Source organism: Nannospalax galili, unplaced genomic scaffold, assembly GCF_000622305.1.
Source record: "Nannospalax galili isolate Female #2095 unplaced genomic scaffold, S.galili_v1.0 scaffold213, whole genome shotgun sequence".
Lineage (NCBI taxonomy): Eukaryota > Metazoa > Chordata > Mammalia > Rodentia > Spalacidae > Nannospalax > Nannospalax galili.
In genome coordinates this window covers 5,399,417-5,418,657 of record NW_008335195.1, presented here as the reverse complement: position 1 = coordinate 5,418,657, position 19,241 = coordinate 5,399,417, and the positions used below count along the sequence as shown (strand labels likewise).

General features: G+C 40.2%; 1 protein-coding gene across 1 annotated transcript in view; it reads right to left on the bottom strand.

Annotated features, from left to right (window-relative positions):
• The window catches only part of Unc13c (unc-13 homolog C), a 573,981-nt gene that overhangs the window by 117,379 nt on the left and 437,361 nt on the right, over nucleotides 1-19,241 (bottom strand). Inside the window, exons 20-22 of the mRNA XM_008829781.3 lie at nucleotides 16,301-16,427; nucleotides 8,667-8,763; nucleotides 5,653-5,796 (exon numbers count right to left, since the gene is read on the bottom strand). Coding sequence (XP_008828003.1) covers nucleotides 5,653-5,796; nucleotides 8,667-8,763; nucleotides 16,301-16,427 — 368 coding nt within the window. The remainder of the gene's footprint in view (nucleotides 1-5,652; nucleotides 5,797-8,666; nucleotides 8,764-16,300; nucleotides 16,428-19,241) is intronic.

Sequence of the window (19,241 nt, the reverse complement as noted above, 5' to 3'; positions counted from 1 at the left end):
GGAAGTGCTGATGGAACATGCAGCAGATGCTGGTGTCTCAAGTGAGCTGAGACAAAGGCTGTGATTTCCCAAGCTAGTGTTTAGCTAACACACCCAGTCTATCTATTGCATTGCTCTGAAGTAAGTTAGGAACTCTGGCTCAGACTCCATCTTCATTCACATCGTGTATGTGAGAAAGAGAGTGAGTGTGTGTACGTGTGTGTGTGTGTGTGTTTGTGAGTGTGTGTGCATGTGTGTGTGTTCAGACCAGAGGCTGACATTGGGAATTTTCCTCAGTTGCTCTCCTCTTTATTGTTGGAGGCAGGATGTCTCACTGAATGTGGAGTTCATAGGTTCAGCCAGGCTGCTTAGCTAACAAGCCCCAGGGATCCTCCTGTCTCTGCCTCCCCAGCACTGGGATTACAGACATACGCCACCATGTGCAGCTTTTAACAAGTGTACTGGGGCTTCATGCTTGCACAGCAAGCAGGTAGCAGCTCAGTCACTTCCCCAGCCCGTTTGTCCATATTTGAAGTGCTGAATAATAGAATGCACAGAAAGAAAGGAAACTACCGCACCGGTTTAGTCAGTGGAAGTGGAACTCATCGCATTGTGTCTTGTATTTGAACACATCTTACATATGGCAAATCCCCCTCTTATTCTGCCACAGCTGCCTGGGCTTGGCCTTAAGGGCAAAAATACACCACTGTGGATTTCTGATCACATCAGGGTGAAAGGGAAGTGTGGCCGACTGGCTAGAAGCACTGCTCCCTTCCATTTCTACTTGGGTACTTTGTCACAGTTATCAGATCTTTTCATGCTGCATCATCATTTGAAAAGTTAGAGGATATAGTAGTGCCGACTTCATTGGGAATAAAATGATTAGCATATTATTGTGCTTGATGAATTATCATCATATTTTAAACTTGGGACCATGTTTCAGAAAATGTGTGTGTCTTTGTTACACAGCTTCATCATGTGGCAGACAGCTAGATATACCTTGAACTCAAAGGGGATGTGCCGTTTTTAAGGAATATAGACAGAAATTGTTCCTTTGTACCTCTGTTTTATAATTCAGCCACCTATACTTTCCAGAACAGCAGGATATTTAGAGCAATATCCAAGCACTGAAGCACAAAGTCTGACTTATAATGGCTTCTGCAGGTCACCATTCAAAAATGTGCAGGATTTTCTTTGGTATCTCGTTCGGCCTCATGTACATTTAAAGAGGGAATCACCCTGTAAATCCCATTTTAGACTGTTTAATCTTTTGAAATGCCTGTAGACATCATTACAACATCTTACACCAAATACATATTTTAAATCATCGTCCCAATGTGATTGTGGTTTATTTTGATACAAGGATCCAAGGTCTAAGAAGGTAGGGTTTTCAAGACCAAGGGTCACACGTGGTGGAAAATGAAGCGGAACATGAAAAAAATTCCAACAGTCAGCTGTTACTGCAAAATATAAATTATATTAGTCATCGACTCTCATTTTATCTACTCTTTTACATAAAATGCAAATTATAGATTAAAGACTGGTATTGGTAAAGTGAATTTGAATGAGGTTCACTTATTTTTATATTCACATAATTAATTTTTTGGATTTTCATTTTTTATTTTCTTGTAAGACCCTATGAGACTTAAGAAGAATCAGACATGATTTTTTTTTCAAAATTTTCTCACCACAGAATTTCTTTTCATTGTCAATTACTAATTTCTGTTTTTCTAGGAAATATTGTTACTTTATTTCTATTTATTTATTCTTTATTTCTAATTTATATTTTTCCAGGAAATGTTGTTGTTACTTTATTTCCTTATGATAAGAACAGGATATTACTGATTTTTCAAGGAAAATATGTTTTATCTAATTGGATTTTTTATTGTGCCAAAAAAAAAATCATGAATTTCTTCCACGCCATGTATGGGATACTATTTCTTTCCATCTATCTTAGATAATGTGTTTTCCTAGTTGTGTTCTATTAAGATCTCTTTTGTGATTTTCAACTTGAGTCTCAGGCTGGGTCACCTTGCGAGGACAGAAAGATCAGAACTGCTCAAGGCAGAGCTGGAGCTGGGACATGGTGCCTGCTGTGACTCCTGAAGGCAAATTCCACTCCCCTTTCCAATAGTGAACACAATTGTAACAATGTGTTACTAAATATACTAACTCAGACATTTCAAGTCTCTCTGATCTTTCCTACACTAAAAGTCTCTCAAAATTTCAAAAATAGCATGTGACATATTCTTTCAAGCAATTTATTCCAAATGATCTCATTTTATTCATTTTGGGGAGGCACTTAGTCAATATTTAACTATTAGTCAAGAAAGACTTAGGACTAGAGAGAGAGCTTAGTGGTTAAGACCATTGGCTGCTCTTGCAGAGGACCCAGGTTGGGTTCGCAGCACCCACATGGTGCTAATAACCATCTGTAACTCCAATTCCAGGGGATCTGATGCCCTCTTCTGGCCTCTGTGGGCATTGCATGACATGGGTGCACTTACATACATGCAGGCAAAACATTCATGCACATTAAAGTAAATAAAACATTAAAAAAAGAAAAGATTTAGAGACTTCTTAGAATAATTCTGTATATTTTCCATATTGGGAAAGTATAATCACCTATTACCCAGAAAATCTTCCATACGAATGACATAACTAAATTATTTTGGGGCATTATCTTAACAACTGGGCAGTCATTTTAGTCATTCAAGTCAATAAAGACTTGAGCTCAACACAAGTCATAGCAGATAAATTTTGTAAAAAAAACATGACAGTTTGCTTGAAATCCTTTACAGGGTCCTGACTGTCAGCAAAGTCAGTCCAGCCACCGTGTCTGTTTCTCAAGGTTTTGACAAAGTAGACTAACTTTTCCCACTTAGCTCTGTGAGCCTTCTCAATCTCACCCCTTGTCAGTGTCTCTCAGGCAGAAGCTTTTGAGTCACAGAATAGTGGAGAGTCCCCCTACAGGGTCACCTAAACTGTCTGGTGTTCTATGACCCAGAAGTAAATATTCATGAACTGTGGCGTTTCTGAATTTAATTGTTAGCACAGTATGATCTATTCTACCATGATTAACAAAGAAGCTCTGTGCTACAAGATATCATTACTAATTAGAAGAAAAAAAACTATCTTCTGAGAGGCAGGGCTAGTGACAAGGTCAGAGCTAAGTCTCCCATTCACAGAGGTCCTTAACTTTAATATTCTGGGATAATGATGATGAAGGTTATGGACTCATTATGGCTGTGATTAAAAGCATTAACTTGTTCAGTATCCCCATCTATTATGAGCTAGCCAGTTTTCTCAAAGCTTGTCAGTCAAACCTCTCATCAGGAGTTCAAAATGTGTCATTTTTGGAGACAGGATGTCACCAATATGCTTAGAGATAAGGCCTCAAAGAGGCAATTAAGTAGAACTGGGATTTCTAGGATAGACACTACAATCTAATCTGCAGGTGTCCTTGTAAGAAAAAAACCCGGACACATAGAGCCACCAGGGTACTCTGAGGTCAGTTCTGGTGAGGTATGGGAGAAAAGTGGCCTTATGCAAGCCAAGGAGAAACCAAATGTATGGACACAATGATCCTGTGTATCAATCTTCCAAACCGTGAGAAAAGGCACATCTGCTGTTTAACGTTCTCACGCAAGTATTTTGTTATGGCAGTCCTAACAAACGAATATAAAATCTTAAATATATCACACTTTAAACTGGATTTTGGCATTTCTTAATTTTTCTAATATGATAAATATAAAATATTTATTAAGAAAATTTGAATTTATTTCTTTATTTATGAGACCCAGAAAGTAAGTATATGTTCAACTTCTCTGATAGCCTGGTATCTATTTGACTGTGTATGTCACAGTGCAAGATTTTTAATGCACTCACAACAAGCTTTTTTGAGGTCATAGATTATAATTATTCATGTTAACATTCTCAAAGCAGCAGGCAGTGAATGACTGAGGCTATTTGGGGGGTTCTTCTTGAATGAACATTGAGTACCTCATCATCATTTAGCCCAGAATCATACCCATGTTTCTACTGGTCAGACACAGAAGTGTGCAACAGCTCCCCTAAATTATTATGTGCAATGTAATTACCCTGTGTCAAAATTTTAAACTGGGGGCTAGAGGGATGGCTCAGTGGTTAAGAGCTCTTCTTCCTGCAGAAGACCCATGTTTGGTTCCTAGCATCCATGCCAGGTGGCTTGCAACCTTGTGTAACTCTAGTACCAAGGGATCCAATACCCTCTTCTGGCCTCCAAAGGTACTGCACTCACAGGTCATGCACACAGAGATACACACACACACACACACACACACACACACACACACACACACATAGAAACTAACCTTTTAAAAAATTCTAAAATATTCAGTGTTTCCTAAACTGATCAAGAGATGAGATCTAATCTTTTCAGCGTGTAAAACAGAGCTCTTCAAGACTTGAGCCCTTCTACATTCTCCCAACCTGTCTTGTGCTTTTCCTGCAAAGGACTACTTCCTCTCCACACCCCTTCCTTCCCCTCCTCCTTCTCCTCCTCCTCCTCCTTCTTCAAGATTTACTTATTTTTATTTTATGTATATGAGCGTTTTGCCTGAATATATGTGCACCATATGTGTGCAATACTCACAGAGGACAGAAGGGGACACTGGATCCCCAGGAACTGGAGTTACAGACAGCTGTTATCTGCTACATGGGTGCTGAGAACCTAACCTGGGTCCTCTGCAAGAACAGCAAGTGCTCTTAACTGCTAAGCCATCTCTCCAATCACTGTCTTGTCTTCTTATGCAGCCTAGGACCATCCACCTAGGAATGGTGCTGCCCATGGTGGGCTGGGCCCTCCTACATCAACTAACACAGTCCAGACAACTCTGCCCACCCTCCCCTCCCAATGTATTCATAGGCCAATCTGATCTAGGCCTTCTCAGATTTCTCTTGGCTGTGTCGAGTTGACAGTTAGAGCTAACAGGACAGTAGGGAGTTTAGGGCCTCATGCATACTAGGTAAGAGTTCAACCCTGAGCCACACCCTCAGCTGTGCTTCTTCTGTTTGTTATTTCCCTTCACACACTAAAGTTGTTTCACACAGCATGTTAAGAGGTAAAAATGGCCCTAAGAGAAATTTGGTTGATGAAAATCAACCTATCAAATAACAATGCCAAACACATAAAAATCAATTTCACTGCTCATATTTGAATGACATGGTATTGTCTGATGTGTAATCAGAGCTCAGCTTTCCGACTACAAGTCCAATACATACTCTAGTACATTCAAGTGTCTGCTAAAAACTACTTGCCAATTTGAGTATGAATCACCAAGGCTCACTTTTAGCTAGAAAAAAGCTACATTTGACATTGAAATAATTTGGTCATCCATGGAAAAATCCTCATTTATAAATGACAAAGTCATTGGTGGGAACAATAAATCAATAATAGAGAAACAGTAGGTGTGGGAAAGCACATAACAATCTAGAGAAACAGTAGATGTGGGGAACAATCTCTAGGAACAGTTGGTGTGGGAAATCACATAGCAGTCTTGGAAGCAACCAAACCTGTGAGTATAGAATTACAAACTGGACGAGAGCAGTGACATCGGAGAAGAGTAATCCTATGACACAGCTGAGACATTTAGGATGGACAGTTCCAGAGAAGACTCGTCTCAGGTAACCTACCTTTGCAAATCTTCTCATTAAGTGAGATAAGGCTTCAGGGTTGGGACATTCCAGTTTCTTAACAATCTCAAAGCTCTGGTTAAGCTGAGCAAAGACATCGACCACAGAGCATGAGAAGAGGGCATGATCCGACGTCTGCTGGAACTGAGGGAGAGGAGAAAGACTGTCTTACTGCGCATGTTAGGGAGGTGAAGGGATGGATCTACATTGTGTTTCTAAACAACAGATTTTCCCACCTTGTACCTGTATTGGGTTTGAAGGTCACCAAGGATAGACCCCCTCCTCTATAATCAACAGCCTGTGAACCCAAGAAATGCAGGAGTGTAATTGTTTCTGACCCTGGAGGTCTTACAACGTCTATGGACTCAAGCCAGGAGACAGAGATTGCAGGTAGAGATAGTTTATGTTCAACTTTTTTACCTGGGTGCTGGGGATTCCAACTCAAGTCCCTATGTTCACATGACAAGGACTTTATCCACTGAGTCATCTCCCTAATTCAAACATGGAAACATTATAGATTTATTATTTTTATTTTTCAGGAAAATGTGGTAAAATCTCAAAGAAAATCATTCCTAATTTCTATAAAGGAAAGTTCTCAGGGGACTTATGGGGTAATGGGTAGAAGATCCCTACACTTGGCAGCGTGTTTTGAATTCAGACATATTATTTGACCTTTTTGATGTAGCAATCTGTAGGGGAGAGGCTTGCTTTAGATTCTCTTAGAAAATCAGCTTTGGGGGATGTGGTGATGCACACCTGTAATTCAAGCAGTTGGGAGGCTATGGCAGAAAGATCCTGAGTTTAAAACCAGCCTTGGCTAACACAGCCTGGGTTATATGAGTCCCTGTCTCAAAAAGCAAAACAAGACAATCACCTTTGGGCCCACCTGTTGTGTCTCTATTAACACACTAATTTTAAGGAAAATAGAAATACCATAGCTGCCCCTCTCCATAATTTAAAATACCATTTGAAAAGACAGTTATAGATGAGACATAAGAGGAAGGTGGTATTAGCAGGGCTTTGTTGAGGACCATTAATATGAAGCTGTTTATTTTGTGCTGCCACACTCAACTTTTTTACCTGGGTGCTGGGGATTCCAACTCAAGTCCCCATGTTCACATGACAAGCACTTTATCCACTGAGTCATCTCCCTAATTCAAACATGGACACATTATAGATTTATTTTTTTATTTTTCTTTTTCTTTTATATGTATGAGTATATTGTTTGCAAGTATATAAGTGCACCCATGCTGTGCAATGTCCGTGGAAGTCAGAAGAAGGCTTCAGATCCTATGGAACTAGAGTTAGGATGGTTGTTAGCTACCATGTGGGTATTTGGAATTGAACCTGGGTCCTCTGCAAGAGCAGCCAGTGCTTTTTTTAAAAAAATATATTTTATTTAGTATTTTTATTTTATGTGTATGTATGTATTGCCTGCATGTCAATAAGCCCACCCAGGTAAGCTCCCCCATGTTGTGCAATACCCACTGAAGACAGAAGAGGCTGTCAGATCCCTTGGAACTGGAGTTATGGACAGTTAGCTGTCATGTGGGTGCTGGGATTCGAACCTAGGTCTTCTGCAAGAACAGTCAGTGTTCTTAACCACTGAGCCATCTCTCCAGCCTCCCCCACAGCCAGTGCTCTTAACCTCAGAGCCATCTCTCTAGCCCCTATAGATTTACTTTTTTATTGTTTTCTTTCCTTAATTCTTTTTTTCCCAAAGATTTATTTATTTTACATCTCTGTGTGTCTGTTTATATATTTGTGCAGGTGCCCAAGGAAGTGAGAAGAAGGCATTGGATACCCTGGAGTTACAGGTCTTTCTGGGCTGTCCAACATGAGTATTGGGAACCAAACTTCTCTGCTCACAATTGAGCAGCAAATACTCATAAATTCCATGTCATCCCTCCAGTCCCTTTTTAATTTATTTATTTATTCTTCTATGTTACATGATTTTTGGTCAACAGAATGGGATCTTAGTTGTATCTCTGGCCCTAGGAGAAGACATGACTGCTAAAAAATCATAAGATTACCACCTAGCAAGGAGCTTTCTGATAAAGAACAAAAACATATCACATTTATTATTTCCTGTCCCTTGAGAGTTAATCCAAATGGGCCCCTCAGGACCCTGGACAGGAAAATGCCTGTGGAGAGAAGCTTCTGGTTGAGGAACTTTAGATACCAATATAAAACCTACCTAATGGTGTAGGTTGGCACAACAGTCCCTTTGGCCACTGTCTACTCCCCACTCTAAAAGTGTGTTGCCCTCCTAAATGATGTCATTGGCCACTGTCCACCTCACCCCTCCAGACTGTGCCCTATACAATGGTCTCTGTGGCCACTGCTCTTCTTACCCATAAGACTACCTCATGTTATTCTATAATGAACTCTTCCTGACTTCACTGAATTCATTCCACAAAGATCACAAGGACCAGTAACTAGGGACAGGAGGTGGGGGTCAGGGAGAAATCCCAGTAACACCTACATTTCCCAGCAATGAAATACTACATCACTTTCAAACAGTTAACTCCCTTTCTGGAAATGGTTGGGGAAATAATATCACAGGGCAGGCAGCTGCTGATGGATCTCTTCAAAGCTGACTTGGGGGATGGGCTCTTTCATATTTCCTGTTCATCGCAGGAGCATTAGGATAGTTCAGTGAGCTGGGTTTGGGCTGAAGATTTTTTATCATTGCTGCGAAGTTCCTCCTGTAGAGATTCTGGAAGAGTTCCAGGAAAACATGCATGCTTTGTAGGAGCCTGGGGAACTTGTAGAGTCAGACTAAGACAAGTAACGAAGAATCTTGGGGCAAAGGGGTGATTGATTTTCCTTGTTTCCTTTTAATTTAATTAATTCCTTCAGCTCTTTGAAACTGTGTTAAAATCTGTTTTAATCATTGGGGAATTAAAATACAGCTGAACTAAAAACACTGAGCCCACATCTCCCATTGGCTTAAAGGTGAGCGAGGCAGCTGAGCTGTGGCAATAAGCAGGTGTAAAGCAATCTGGACTCACTCCATCTTTTTTATCTCTTCCCAGTGCTCCGTGAAGAAACTCCATGGACACGTCTTCATTTTCATCCAGCCACTGCATGACAAAAGGCTCAAACCACCTAAAAAAATAAGTGTGTTACTGCCCAGAGCATCATTTGTATATGATTAACAGGGTATGCTGCTCCTCCTTGTGTGAGTGCAACTCAGATTCAGAATCTTTCAGTTTGCTTCCTCTGAGATCTTTATACCTCCTCAAATACAGCCCCATACTTTCAGTCTCTTCCTTTGTACTTCCTTTGTTGCCTCAAAAGTGCCTGGCTCTGGAAACCCACTTAGCAATTCCTTCTGCAATTCAAAGCCTCTGAACTTGTGAGTCCACCATCCCTTAATTCTTTTTCATTCTTACATAGCCACCAATCTCCAGTAGACAGTCTTGCTTACCTCTGACTTCTTAAATATAGTCTATAGGCCACCTGCCTTGGTTTTCTGATTGGTCTGAGGTAAGTTTTAAAGCTCTTACAAGCTCTTTTGCCAAAGGGATGGCCAGTTGATCTAGCACCATTTATTTAGGTCTATCTACCAGGCAATGGTTAATGTGTGAGTCACTCTCTGGACTACTTTGTTCCATTGGTTCATTTGTTGTTTCCTAAGGCCCAACTCTTTTAAAACTGTATCTTTTTAATAAGTCTTGGTAACCATAGTGCAGCTCTCTAGCTTTTAAAGTTACTCTTCAGCATTACTTGGGAGTTTTCAGCTCTTCGTATGTTCTAGATGTGTGTGTGTGTGTTGGTGCATGTGTGTGTGTGTGTGTGTGTGTGTGTGCATGTGTGTGTTCAAGTCACTATGCATGTATCATGTCTTCCTTGATCATGCTTTTCATTCTTTGAGGCAGGGTCTCTGGTTGAACCCAATGCTCACAAACTCTGGCTAGTCTACCTAGCCAGCTGACTCCAGAGGTCCCCTGTCACCACCTCCCAGGTGCTGGGATTGTAGGCAGGCTACCACATCTGCTTGAAGTTGATATAGGTCTGGGGATCCAAACTCTGGTTCTTGTGCTTGCACAATAAGCTCTATCCATGGAATCACCTCCCCAGACCTTTATAAACACTCCTGAATGAACTTGTCCATGTACAGAAGAGTAACTTCTAGAATTTTTATAGAATTTTATTGAATCTGTCCATCCTTGTAGAATAACTGCCATCTTCATAATAATTGATCTCTTGAGGAATTATGATGCTTAATTTTGTCAACTTGACTGGATTTGGAATCACCATGGAAACATCTCTGGACATCTCTATGAGGGTATTTCCTGAAAAATCTAAGAAGGACCCACTTTAAACGTGGGTGGCACCATCCCATGAGCTGGGGCCCTAGACTGATAAAAAGTCAACTGAGTACCAGCATAAATTTGTCTCTCTGCTTCCTGACTATAGATACAATGTGACCTCAAGCTCCTGCTGTTAAATCCATCCCCACCATGGTGGAATGCACTCTCAAACCTGAGCCCAAGTAAGCCCTTTCTTCTTTTTTCCTCGAAGATTTTGTTTTATTTATTTTATTTTATTTTATTTATTTATTTTATGGTCTTTTTCAGACAGGGTCTCCCTGTAGCCCCAGCTACCCTGGAACTTGCTACATAGACCAGGCTGGCCTTGAACTCACAGAGATCTGTCTGCCTTTACCTCCTGAATGCTGGGATTAAAAACATGTGCCACTAGAACCAGCTTTGTTTTATTTTTCATTAGTATACAGTGTGTGCGTGTGTGTGTGTGTGTGTGTGTGTGTGTGTGTGTATGCGTGCGTGTATGTGTTCCCATTGCACTATTGGCCAATGGAATCAAAAAGGAAGCCCAACTATCACAATCACTGCTCAAAAGGAACAATACTTACTGGACTGTATGGAATGCGGAAGAGATTTCTGATACTTTAATACTCAGAAAGTTGAATACATACATTCACCATGGAAAAAAGTAAAACTACACTTTTTTATTTTTAAATTACCCTTTCTTGTTCTCAATTCTAAATATTATATTATTTTATATATACACATGCATTTGTTTACATATGTACACATATACGTTATAAGCTAAGAATTGCATATGAGGGAAAACAAGTATTTGTTTTTATTTTATTTTCTGAGATTACGTGACCCCACTTAACACTATACATTTCTAGTCTATCCACTTTCCATTTTTAAATTTCATCATGCTTTAAAGCTAAATAATAATTTCATTACATACACACACACACACACACACACACACGATTTTCATTATCTGTTGATGGACAACTAGATTGGTTCCATTTCCTTGCTATAATGAATAAAGCAGCAGTAAACACAGGGGTACAAATACCCCTACAGTAAAATAGGGAGTTCTCTGGATACATGCCCAGGAAAGAGCTAGCTTATGTGTATGTGTTTGTGCATGTGTGCATGCAGTACTCAGATAGACCAGAATGCGCTGCACCTGCTGGAGCTAGAGTTACAGGCAGATGTGAGTTGCTTTACATGTGTGCTAGGAGCTGAACTCTGGTCCTCTGCAAGAGCAGCAAGCATGCCTAACCACTGAGCCATCTCTCCAACCCCTTTAGCTGTTTTCTTACTGTTATTCTGAGGTTATCTTTTATTAGATATTATAAAATAGTTTCCTTGTATTCTTAATGGATTGATTAACTTTTATCACTAATTGTACCAATTTTTCTGTCTTTTCATTTTCTAGGACTCAGTTTTGTATCTTAACTGTTTACACTGTGTTCTTTGCATCTTTTGGTTATTTTTTCTATAGGTGGCATTTTACCCTTTCTTTCTACACAGCTGTCCCTCTAAATCTACCTTACAGTTACTTTTGTTCCTCTTGTGCTATGTGTAATTTGTCAATCAACTTATTTGTTATGGTCTTAATTTTGCCTCAGTTCTCTAGGTTCCAATTCATTCTTATAGATTCAAGTTTTTCTGTTGAAATCCTCCAACATTTTAAATCATATATCAAAGTCTATGATTTATAAGACTAATATTTGTGTTTTCTCTTGTATTATAGACATTTGGGTCCTGTGGACTGGTGGCCTTTAATTTTTTTTTTTTCCTGCTCAGTGTTATATTGTTGCTTACCAAAAATTCCACTGTTCTTTTGTTAATCATTTATTTCAGAGAGGACTTAAATTCCTCTTTGGAGAGAAGAAGAATACCTTGATGCAGACAAGGCTGGCTCTTGGTTCTTCTTTCTCCATTTTGCTCTTATTTCAAGGACAAAGCCCTCTGGATCTCACTGAGTCTGGAGTTTCTAAAATATTCCTGCTTTTCAACAAGTGTCGCCCCCTGTTGACCTGTTTACACAGTGGAGCTGCTGAAGCGTTCACTTGGTTTAAATTTCTGGCTCACTTTTGACTTGATGTTTTTGTGCCTCAGTCTTTACACATGGACAAATTATGTGTGTGAAGGAGGTTGTATCTCCAGAGCCCATGTAAATGCTGGATGGATGGTATGGCAGCACATCTGTAATTCCAGCCCTAGGAAGATGGAAACAGGGGGTCCCTGGAGCAAGTGGGCTAACTAGACTAGCCCAATCGATGAGCTCTGGATTCAACTGAGGGACCCTACCTCAATGAATATGGTGGAGGGCCATCTAGAAAAACATGTTTCCAACCTCAGGGGTAATGGCAGGTAGAGTGATGCACTCACTTTTCTGTCTGCCCATTTCTCTGGGATTTTGGTCCTACAAGTCTAAGCAGGCTTTATAACTCTGAATTCCAATACCTGTTTCTCCTGCCCACCTGGAGAGATTGCTATAAGCTCAGAGCTACTGGTACCCATCTGCTAAGATGGCCAGCAGATGTTGGGTATGGAGCATGTGAAAACCCTTGTGTGTAGACACTCCTCTGCACACTTCTCTTTTCTTGCAGATTCTTCCTTCCTGGCCACCATGATTGTTCTCTGATGCTATTTAATTTTGTTCACTTTTGCATTTGGTGTTTAGTGAGCAAGTGAGGGAGATTTAGTTTAATGTAGTAATTCTCGACAGCCATGGCAGATGTCTGGCGAATAGCTCTCCTGTTCCCCTTCCCTTTTCTTGATCACTAGTACCAGTAACTGCTTCTGTGCACGTGCTTAATGCCCAACTATTTTTCCATTTCTTCTTCATATATGTATATAGCTGACAAAGTTTTAAAATTCTATCTTTAGAATTTCTTTCCCATATGTCCTAACCATCTGTATTTTCATTTCAAGTGCTATATGTAATAGTAAGCCTTTAAAATATAGTGCCTAGTATATGTATATATATATATTTGTTATCATTGTTTGTTTGTTTGCTTGTTTTGTTTTGTTTTGTTTTGTTTTTGAGACAGAATCTCCCTATAGCCACAGCTTGCCTGAAACCCTGGAGCCTGCTGTGTAGATCTGCTTCTGCTTCTCAAGTGTTGAGATTAAAGGCATGTCCTACCATGCCTGGCCAGTATTTTGTTTGTAATTTTTAATTTTATTTTTAACTTAGTAATCCTTTTAAAATAAGGTGCATGGTTTTACTTAATTTTCAGCATTTTCAATTGACAGAAGTATGCATATTTATTGTATATAGTATTTTGAAACACACACACATATACTTTATGGAAAAGTTAAATCAAGTAAATTAGTGAATACCATGATTAATCAAAGTCTGTATAAAAATGTCATAGTTAAACCCTTGACTTGTATGCTAACTTAAAACATTAAAAAAATGTATTACCTAACATACTTACAATGTTTTGGTGTCAATTCTTATGGTGTGAAAGCATATTAATTCAATTCCTAGCAAATTTCTGCAAATTTTCATTTTTATTTTTTCCCACACTCGGGGAGGTGGACCTTGGGTGCCCTCCATGATTGCTGTTTACCTTACTCACAGAAAGAGGTCTTCAGTTGAACCCAGAGCTCGCTGATTGGGCTGGTCTAGCTAGTCAGCTTGCTCCAGGAATCTTGTTTTTAGCTTCCAAGGGCTAGAATTACAAGTGGGCCCCTGTGTCCACCTGGCAGTTTCATGAGCTCTGGAGAATCTGAACTCCAATCCTCACATTTGTGTGGCAAGCACTTTGACTGCTGAGCCACTTCCCCAGCACATTTCTTAGCGGTTTTCAATATTTTAATACACTGTGAGGAACTAGGGTCATTACCTTTTCTAATAGCTCTGTTGAATATATACCTCTTTTTTGAATTTTATAAAAATCACTTTCTTGTAACAAACTCACAAATAAAATCATCACACTGCTAGACTAAGGGAGCCGCTCAAACACTTGAGCATATTCCTTTTATCTGAAGCCTATATCCTGTGGCCCACATCCTCCCATGTACCCCTCATGGTGTAGACCGCTAAACTGTGTCGCTGTGCTATTCCATCACATTGCAGGTCTATGAGGAGAGGCACACTAGAGGCTGTTAGCATCTCATCATTACATTGCTCATTACCTCCTAATCTTTGCTGTCCCCCAGTCTCTGTTTCCTCCAATTCCCACAATGCCTACTGACTGCTGTGCATGCTTCATAGCATCTATTTATAATGGCCTAGTTTAAAGCCACTTTTCCCATATACTACCTACTGACAGAATAACACCATTGCCAATGCAGCATAGCCCACATGTGCCAAATGCTCAATCTTCATTTTTATCTTAATGCTTTCCTCCTTCTCGCTACCACAACTTGGACCACATTTTTGAAGTCTGCAACAGATGTGACTCTATCTGGTAATGTCATGTGTCAAGTGGAATTATACCCTCTCTTCTCTGAGCTGCTTTTGTGTTTGTTTATATTCCTTAAATGAGCTTGTTCATTTGCCTTGCTATACCTTTTTAAAAATATTTATTGTTATTACTTTAAATTATGTGTGTGTCTGAGCGGGGGTATGAATGCAGACTGCAGGTATCCAAGGAGGCTAGAAGAGGGTGACAGATTCCCTGGAGCTAGAGCTCCAGGAAGTTGTGAACAGTCTGACATGGTTGCTGGGACTCAAACCCAGGTCCTCTGCAAGAACAGCAAATGCTCTTAACTGCCGAGTCATCTCTCTAGCCCCTTTCATAACTTTTGTGACTATAAATATCTCCTAAGTATCAGCCCCTTTCAGGGTGAAGTGTTTATCTCATGCATATGTCTACAGCACTTGGCACAGTGACTAGAGGTTGGAAGACAACTGTCTGTAGAATAAAACAGTTCTGGTAAACTGTGGGTACAGAATACCATCTGAGTGACTGCACAACAACAAATGTATGTGACAGAGACTTGATGGTTAGTTAATCTCAACTGTGAATTTAATAAGCCAGAGAATCACCTGGGAGATGAACCTCTGGGCATGCCTGAGGACCATCTTGATCTGGCTAATTGAGGTGTGAAGATACTCCTACAGTGGGTGGTACCATCCCCTAGGCTGGGATCCTGAACTGCACAAAATGGAGGAAGTGAGCTGAACACAAGCCTTCCTCACTTCTGCTTCTTGACCTTGGGTGCCATGGGACCAGCTGCCCCAAGCTCCTGCCTGTGTGGCTTCCCCACAGTGATGGACTGTACACTGGAACTGTGAGCCCATATAAATTCAATCCCTTTACATTGCTTCTCTCAGTGTATTTTATATTTTTTATTTTATTATTAAAATTTTTAAAATTTTATGTGTATGAGTATACTGCCTGCATGTGCGTAAGTGCACCTGCGTCATGCAGTGCCAACTGAGGTCAGAAGAGAGTGTCAGATCCCCTGGAACTGGAGTTACAGGCAGTTGTTAGCTGCCATGTAGGTGCTGGGAATTGAACCCTGGTCCTCTGCAAGAGCAGTGATCTTAACCACTGAGCCATCTCTCTAACCCCATCAGTGTATTTTATCACAGCCAAGAAAAAATAAGACAGAGATGAATTCACATGATAATGTCATTGCTACATGATTTCTATTTCAGAAATATGAATTTATAAGCAATTATAACTTGTGTTAAAAGGAAAATCTGATTATTTAAAAATCAATATAAAAGTTACCCTCAAAAAATCCGGTCTAGCACTTTTTTCTTTTCTTATTTTATGTATTTATAGTGTATGCACGTTTTTGTATGTATGTGGGTGTGCATGCACCTGTGTGAGCATGCATGTGAAGACCCAAGGTTGATGTCAGGAATCATCCTCCATTGATCTACCCCCTTATTCTTTGAGGTAGGGTCTCTCAATCAAACCCAAAGTCCATCAATATGGCTGGTCTTGCTGGTCAGTTTGCTCTGGGATCCCTGTCTCTGCCTTCAAAGGCTAGAACTACAGGCAGCCACCATGCCCATGAGGCATTTTATCTGGATTTGAGGGGATCTGAACTCTGGTCCTCATACTTACGTGACAAGTACTTTAAATGCTGAGCCATCTCTCTAGCCTCGTGGATTCTAATTTTTACAGGAAATCTTTTTTTTTTTTTTCATTTGAAGCAGAGCCCATTTTGCATTTCTTTCTCTTTGAATACCAAAGTAAGACATTCTTGAAAACTGCTACAAGTCTGATTGCTTATGGCTCCAAAGACATCCAAACTTTTGTACATTAATTTTGTGATATAAATGTCTGCATTCAAATGAGGACTATGTGAAGAGATTTTAGTGGGATACCATTTAGCTGTGATTTTGCAGAACTGTGAATTCAGGACATACAGGGAGAGTGAAAATCATTACTTACAAGGAATATTCTGGAACTGCATCCTTGAAGGCAGGAAGTTCTCGCACATATTCATTATAAAACCATTTTACTTTGAAATGCAAATTCATATAATCTGTGCTCTTGCATAACCGCTGCTTCTCATGTTCTGTAATAGATGAAATCAAACAATAAAGTTTGGTTTGCCCACAGTGCTGCTGGGTTCCAATCAACCTTTATTATCAGTATTGCTATAAAGAAGAAAATAATGTGTTAGAGGCAAAGGCAAAGAGAAGTGATGAAGGCAGACCCAGCATTGTGTAGCATGCAAAAATAACCGTGGAGGGGTAGTGGGAGAGATGGCTCAGCTGCTCTTCCAGAGGACCCAAGTTCAGTTCCCAGCACCCACATCTGGCAGCTCACAACTGCCTATAACTCCAGCTCCAGGGACATCTGACACCCCTTTCTGGCCTCTGTGGCCATCTGCTGTACATTGCACATACACACAGAGACACACATATACACATAATTAAAAATAAAATAACATTAAAAAACAAAGATTCTATTAGGATAGACCAAGCAATAATGGGAAATGGTTAGAGTGTATTATTGTGTCTCATTAGAAAAAAGTGAGAATTTTGATGTAGATCAAATCTAACCACATAGTAAAAATTTCCATTTATCTGAAGGGTTTCATATTTAGCCAAATACTCAGTGAGAGAATTAAAATTCTAAGCATGGATGAAACATGACTCAACATGGATGTGGAAGCTGCAATCTCTGGCTAACATGGGACACGTGAGTGGGCAGGTCAGACCCTGACCTAGTTTTTTAATACTTCAAGAATTAAGATAGTGGAAAAGGGCAGAAAAATATATTTAACTTCTAAGCCATATCATTTTTTCACTTTTTAAGTTCATCTAAAATTACTTTGCACCCTGTAGGTTTTTCTTTAGTATTTCCTCAGAGGAATTCTCTAATGTATGGCTTTTATTCCTCTCTTGCTTAAAAACGGTAGTCTAAAACTGTTTTTAGGATATAGACACATATCCTAATCTATAGGATTTTGTAGGAGAGACATACAGTAATGTCACCAACATATCGGGAGGTGGGGGGTGTATATATGTATCTGCGTGTGAACATGTTGTATGCATCTGTATGTGTGTACATGTGGATGCCAGTTAAAATCAGATGTCTTTTTAATCACTCTCCATTTTATCTTTTTGAGATAGGATCTCTCACCAAGCCTGGAGCTCACTGATTTGGCTAGACTGGCTGGCCAGGGAGACCTAGGGAGCTTCCTGCCACTGCCTCCCCAGCACATGCCACTCTCCCTGACTTTTTAACTGGGTGTTGAGGATCCAAACTCAGGTCCTCATCCTTGCACAGCAAGCTCTTTACTGACTGATCTATCTCCCCAGGCCTTGACAATGTTTTTCTCTTCCACACCCCCTAATATTAACACATTGGTTATAACTATAAATGCAATCAAGCCCCAAATATCCCTGGTTCTCTTAAGGATGAAAGATCCCCCTGAGAAGCCCTGGTGGGCACCTGTGACCCTCAGTTACATTGAGGGCTGTGGTTCATCATACAAATATCCCATATTTTGATTCTATGTTAAATAATGGAAATATAGATTGAAGCAATTAGATTGATATAAGATATTAAGGATTTCCTGGTTTCCAAAACATGACCATGGAGGGATGTGAATCCCAACAGAATGCACAGAGAATACAACGCCAAACCAAACCTTTTTGAATGATCTAAAAGAAGATTAATCAATAATGTGTAGCAGGGAGAGAGGTGTTCTCACTAGAAACAAAAGTAATAAAGCACTGTTCCAGGCTAAACACTAAACCAAAGCCAGAACAAAGTACTGTGCTTCAGCTTCCTCAGGTTCATTTTACTCTCCAACCTTCTGATTCCACTTACTTTCCAACCTTATTCTATTTTCAAGAGGAATATTTATTTGATGAGTTCATAAGTAAGACATTAACATGAAACTGTTCTGAAACAGGGAGAGATAATGGGAGACTGTTGCCCTAGAACCCACACATTCATCATCTACTGTACAGACTCTAAACAGAAATAGCTCATGGGCCCCTGTAGCTTGGGATCCAGTCCTCAGAGATGCCCCAGAGCAAGGTGGGATGCTAAGTCCCCTCCTTTGTGGCCACACCACTGTGGTTATGACTAACACCCTCAAAGCCCCCTGTACATACTAGTCTAGTTTGTCCTGTATTTGAAAGTCAAAAGGTGATTGTGTTTGGATGCTGTTCAGACTTGTCAGCTGTGCACTGCTGATTATGGAATCATGTGCTGCCTTAGAATGGGGGTGGGAAGTTTCACTGTGGTAGCATGCAGGTAAGGCAGCAAACTAACTTATCAGGCTGTAGTATGGGTGGAGAAATTCATAAGCTATTGCATGGTGAACTATCATTTTCAAATCAGCATATACATTTTCTTTATTTGGCTCTTGTTTAGATCCTAAGGTTATTCATGAGTCAACATACAAGTCATTTCATGATTCTAAACACATGTATGTGATAGCCGGCTAATGTGCTGACTACTCTTTCCTATTTCTCAGGCCTGTGGAGGGGTAATCCTAGATATACACAAAGCCTAGTGCTGATTTCTTGGCAATCAGGTGGCTGTTGAATGTTAGAATTGTCACATATCTAGAATCCCAGTCACTTGGGAGGCTAAGGGAAGAGAATTTCTAGAACAAGTCCATCCTGGGCCGTATGGTTAGGTGTTCTTTCTGATAGTGTGACACTGGATAAGTGAGGGGAGAATTGCAAAAAACAATCCTGGAATCAAATGAAAATGGATCACAGCACATAAGAATCTTAGAAACGAACCTCAGGCCTCTTGGGGTAAGTCTATAGCGCAGCTCTCCGCGCCGGGACTCCCTAAGCGACATTCACCCTTCCATCCCCTCCCCCGCCGTTCTATACTCCTAGTTTGGGCCCTGCGCCAT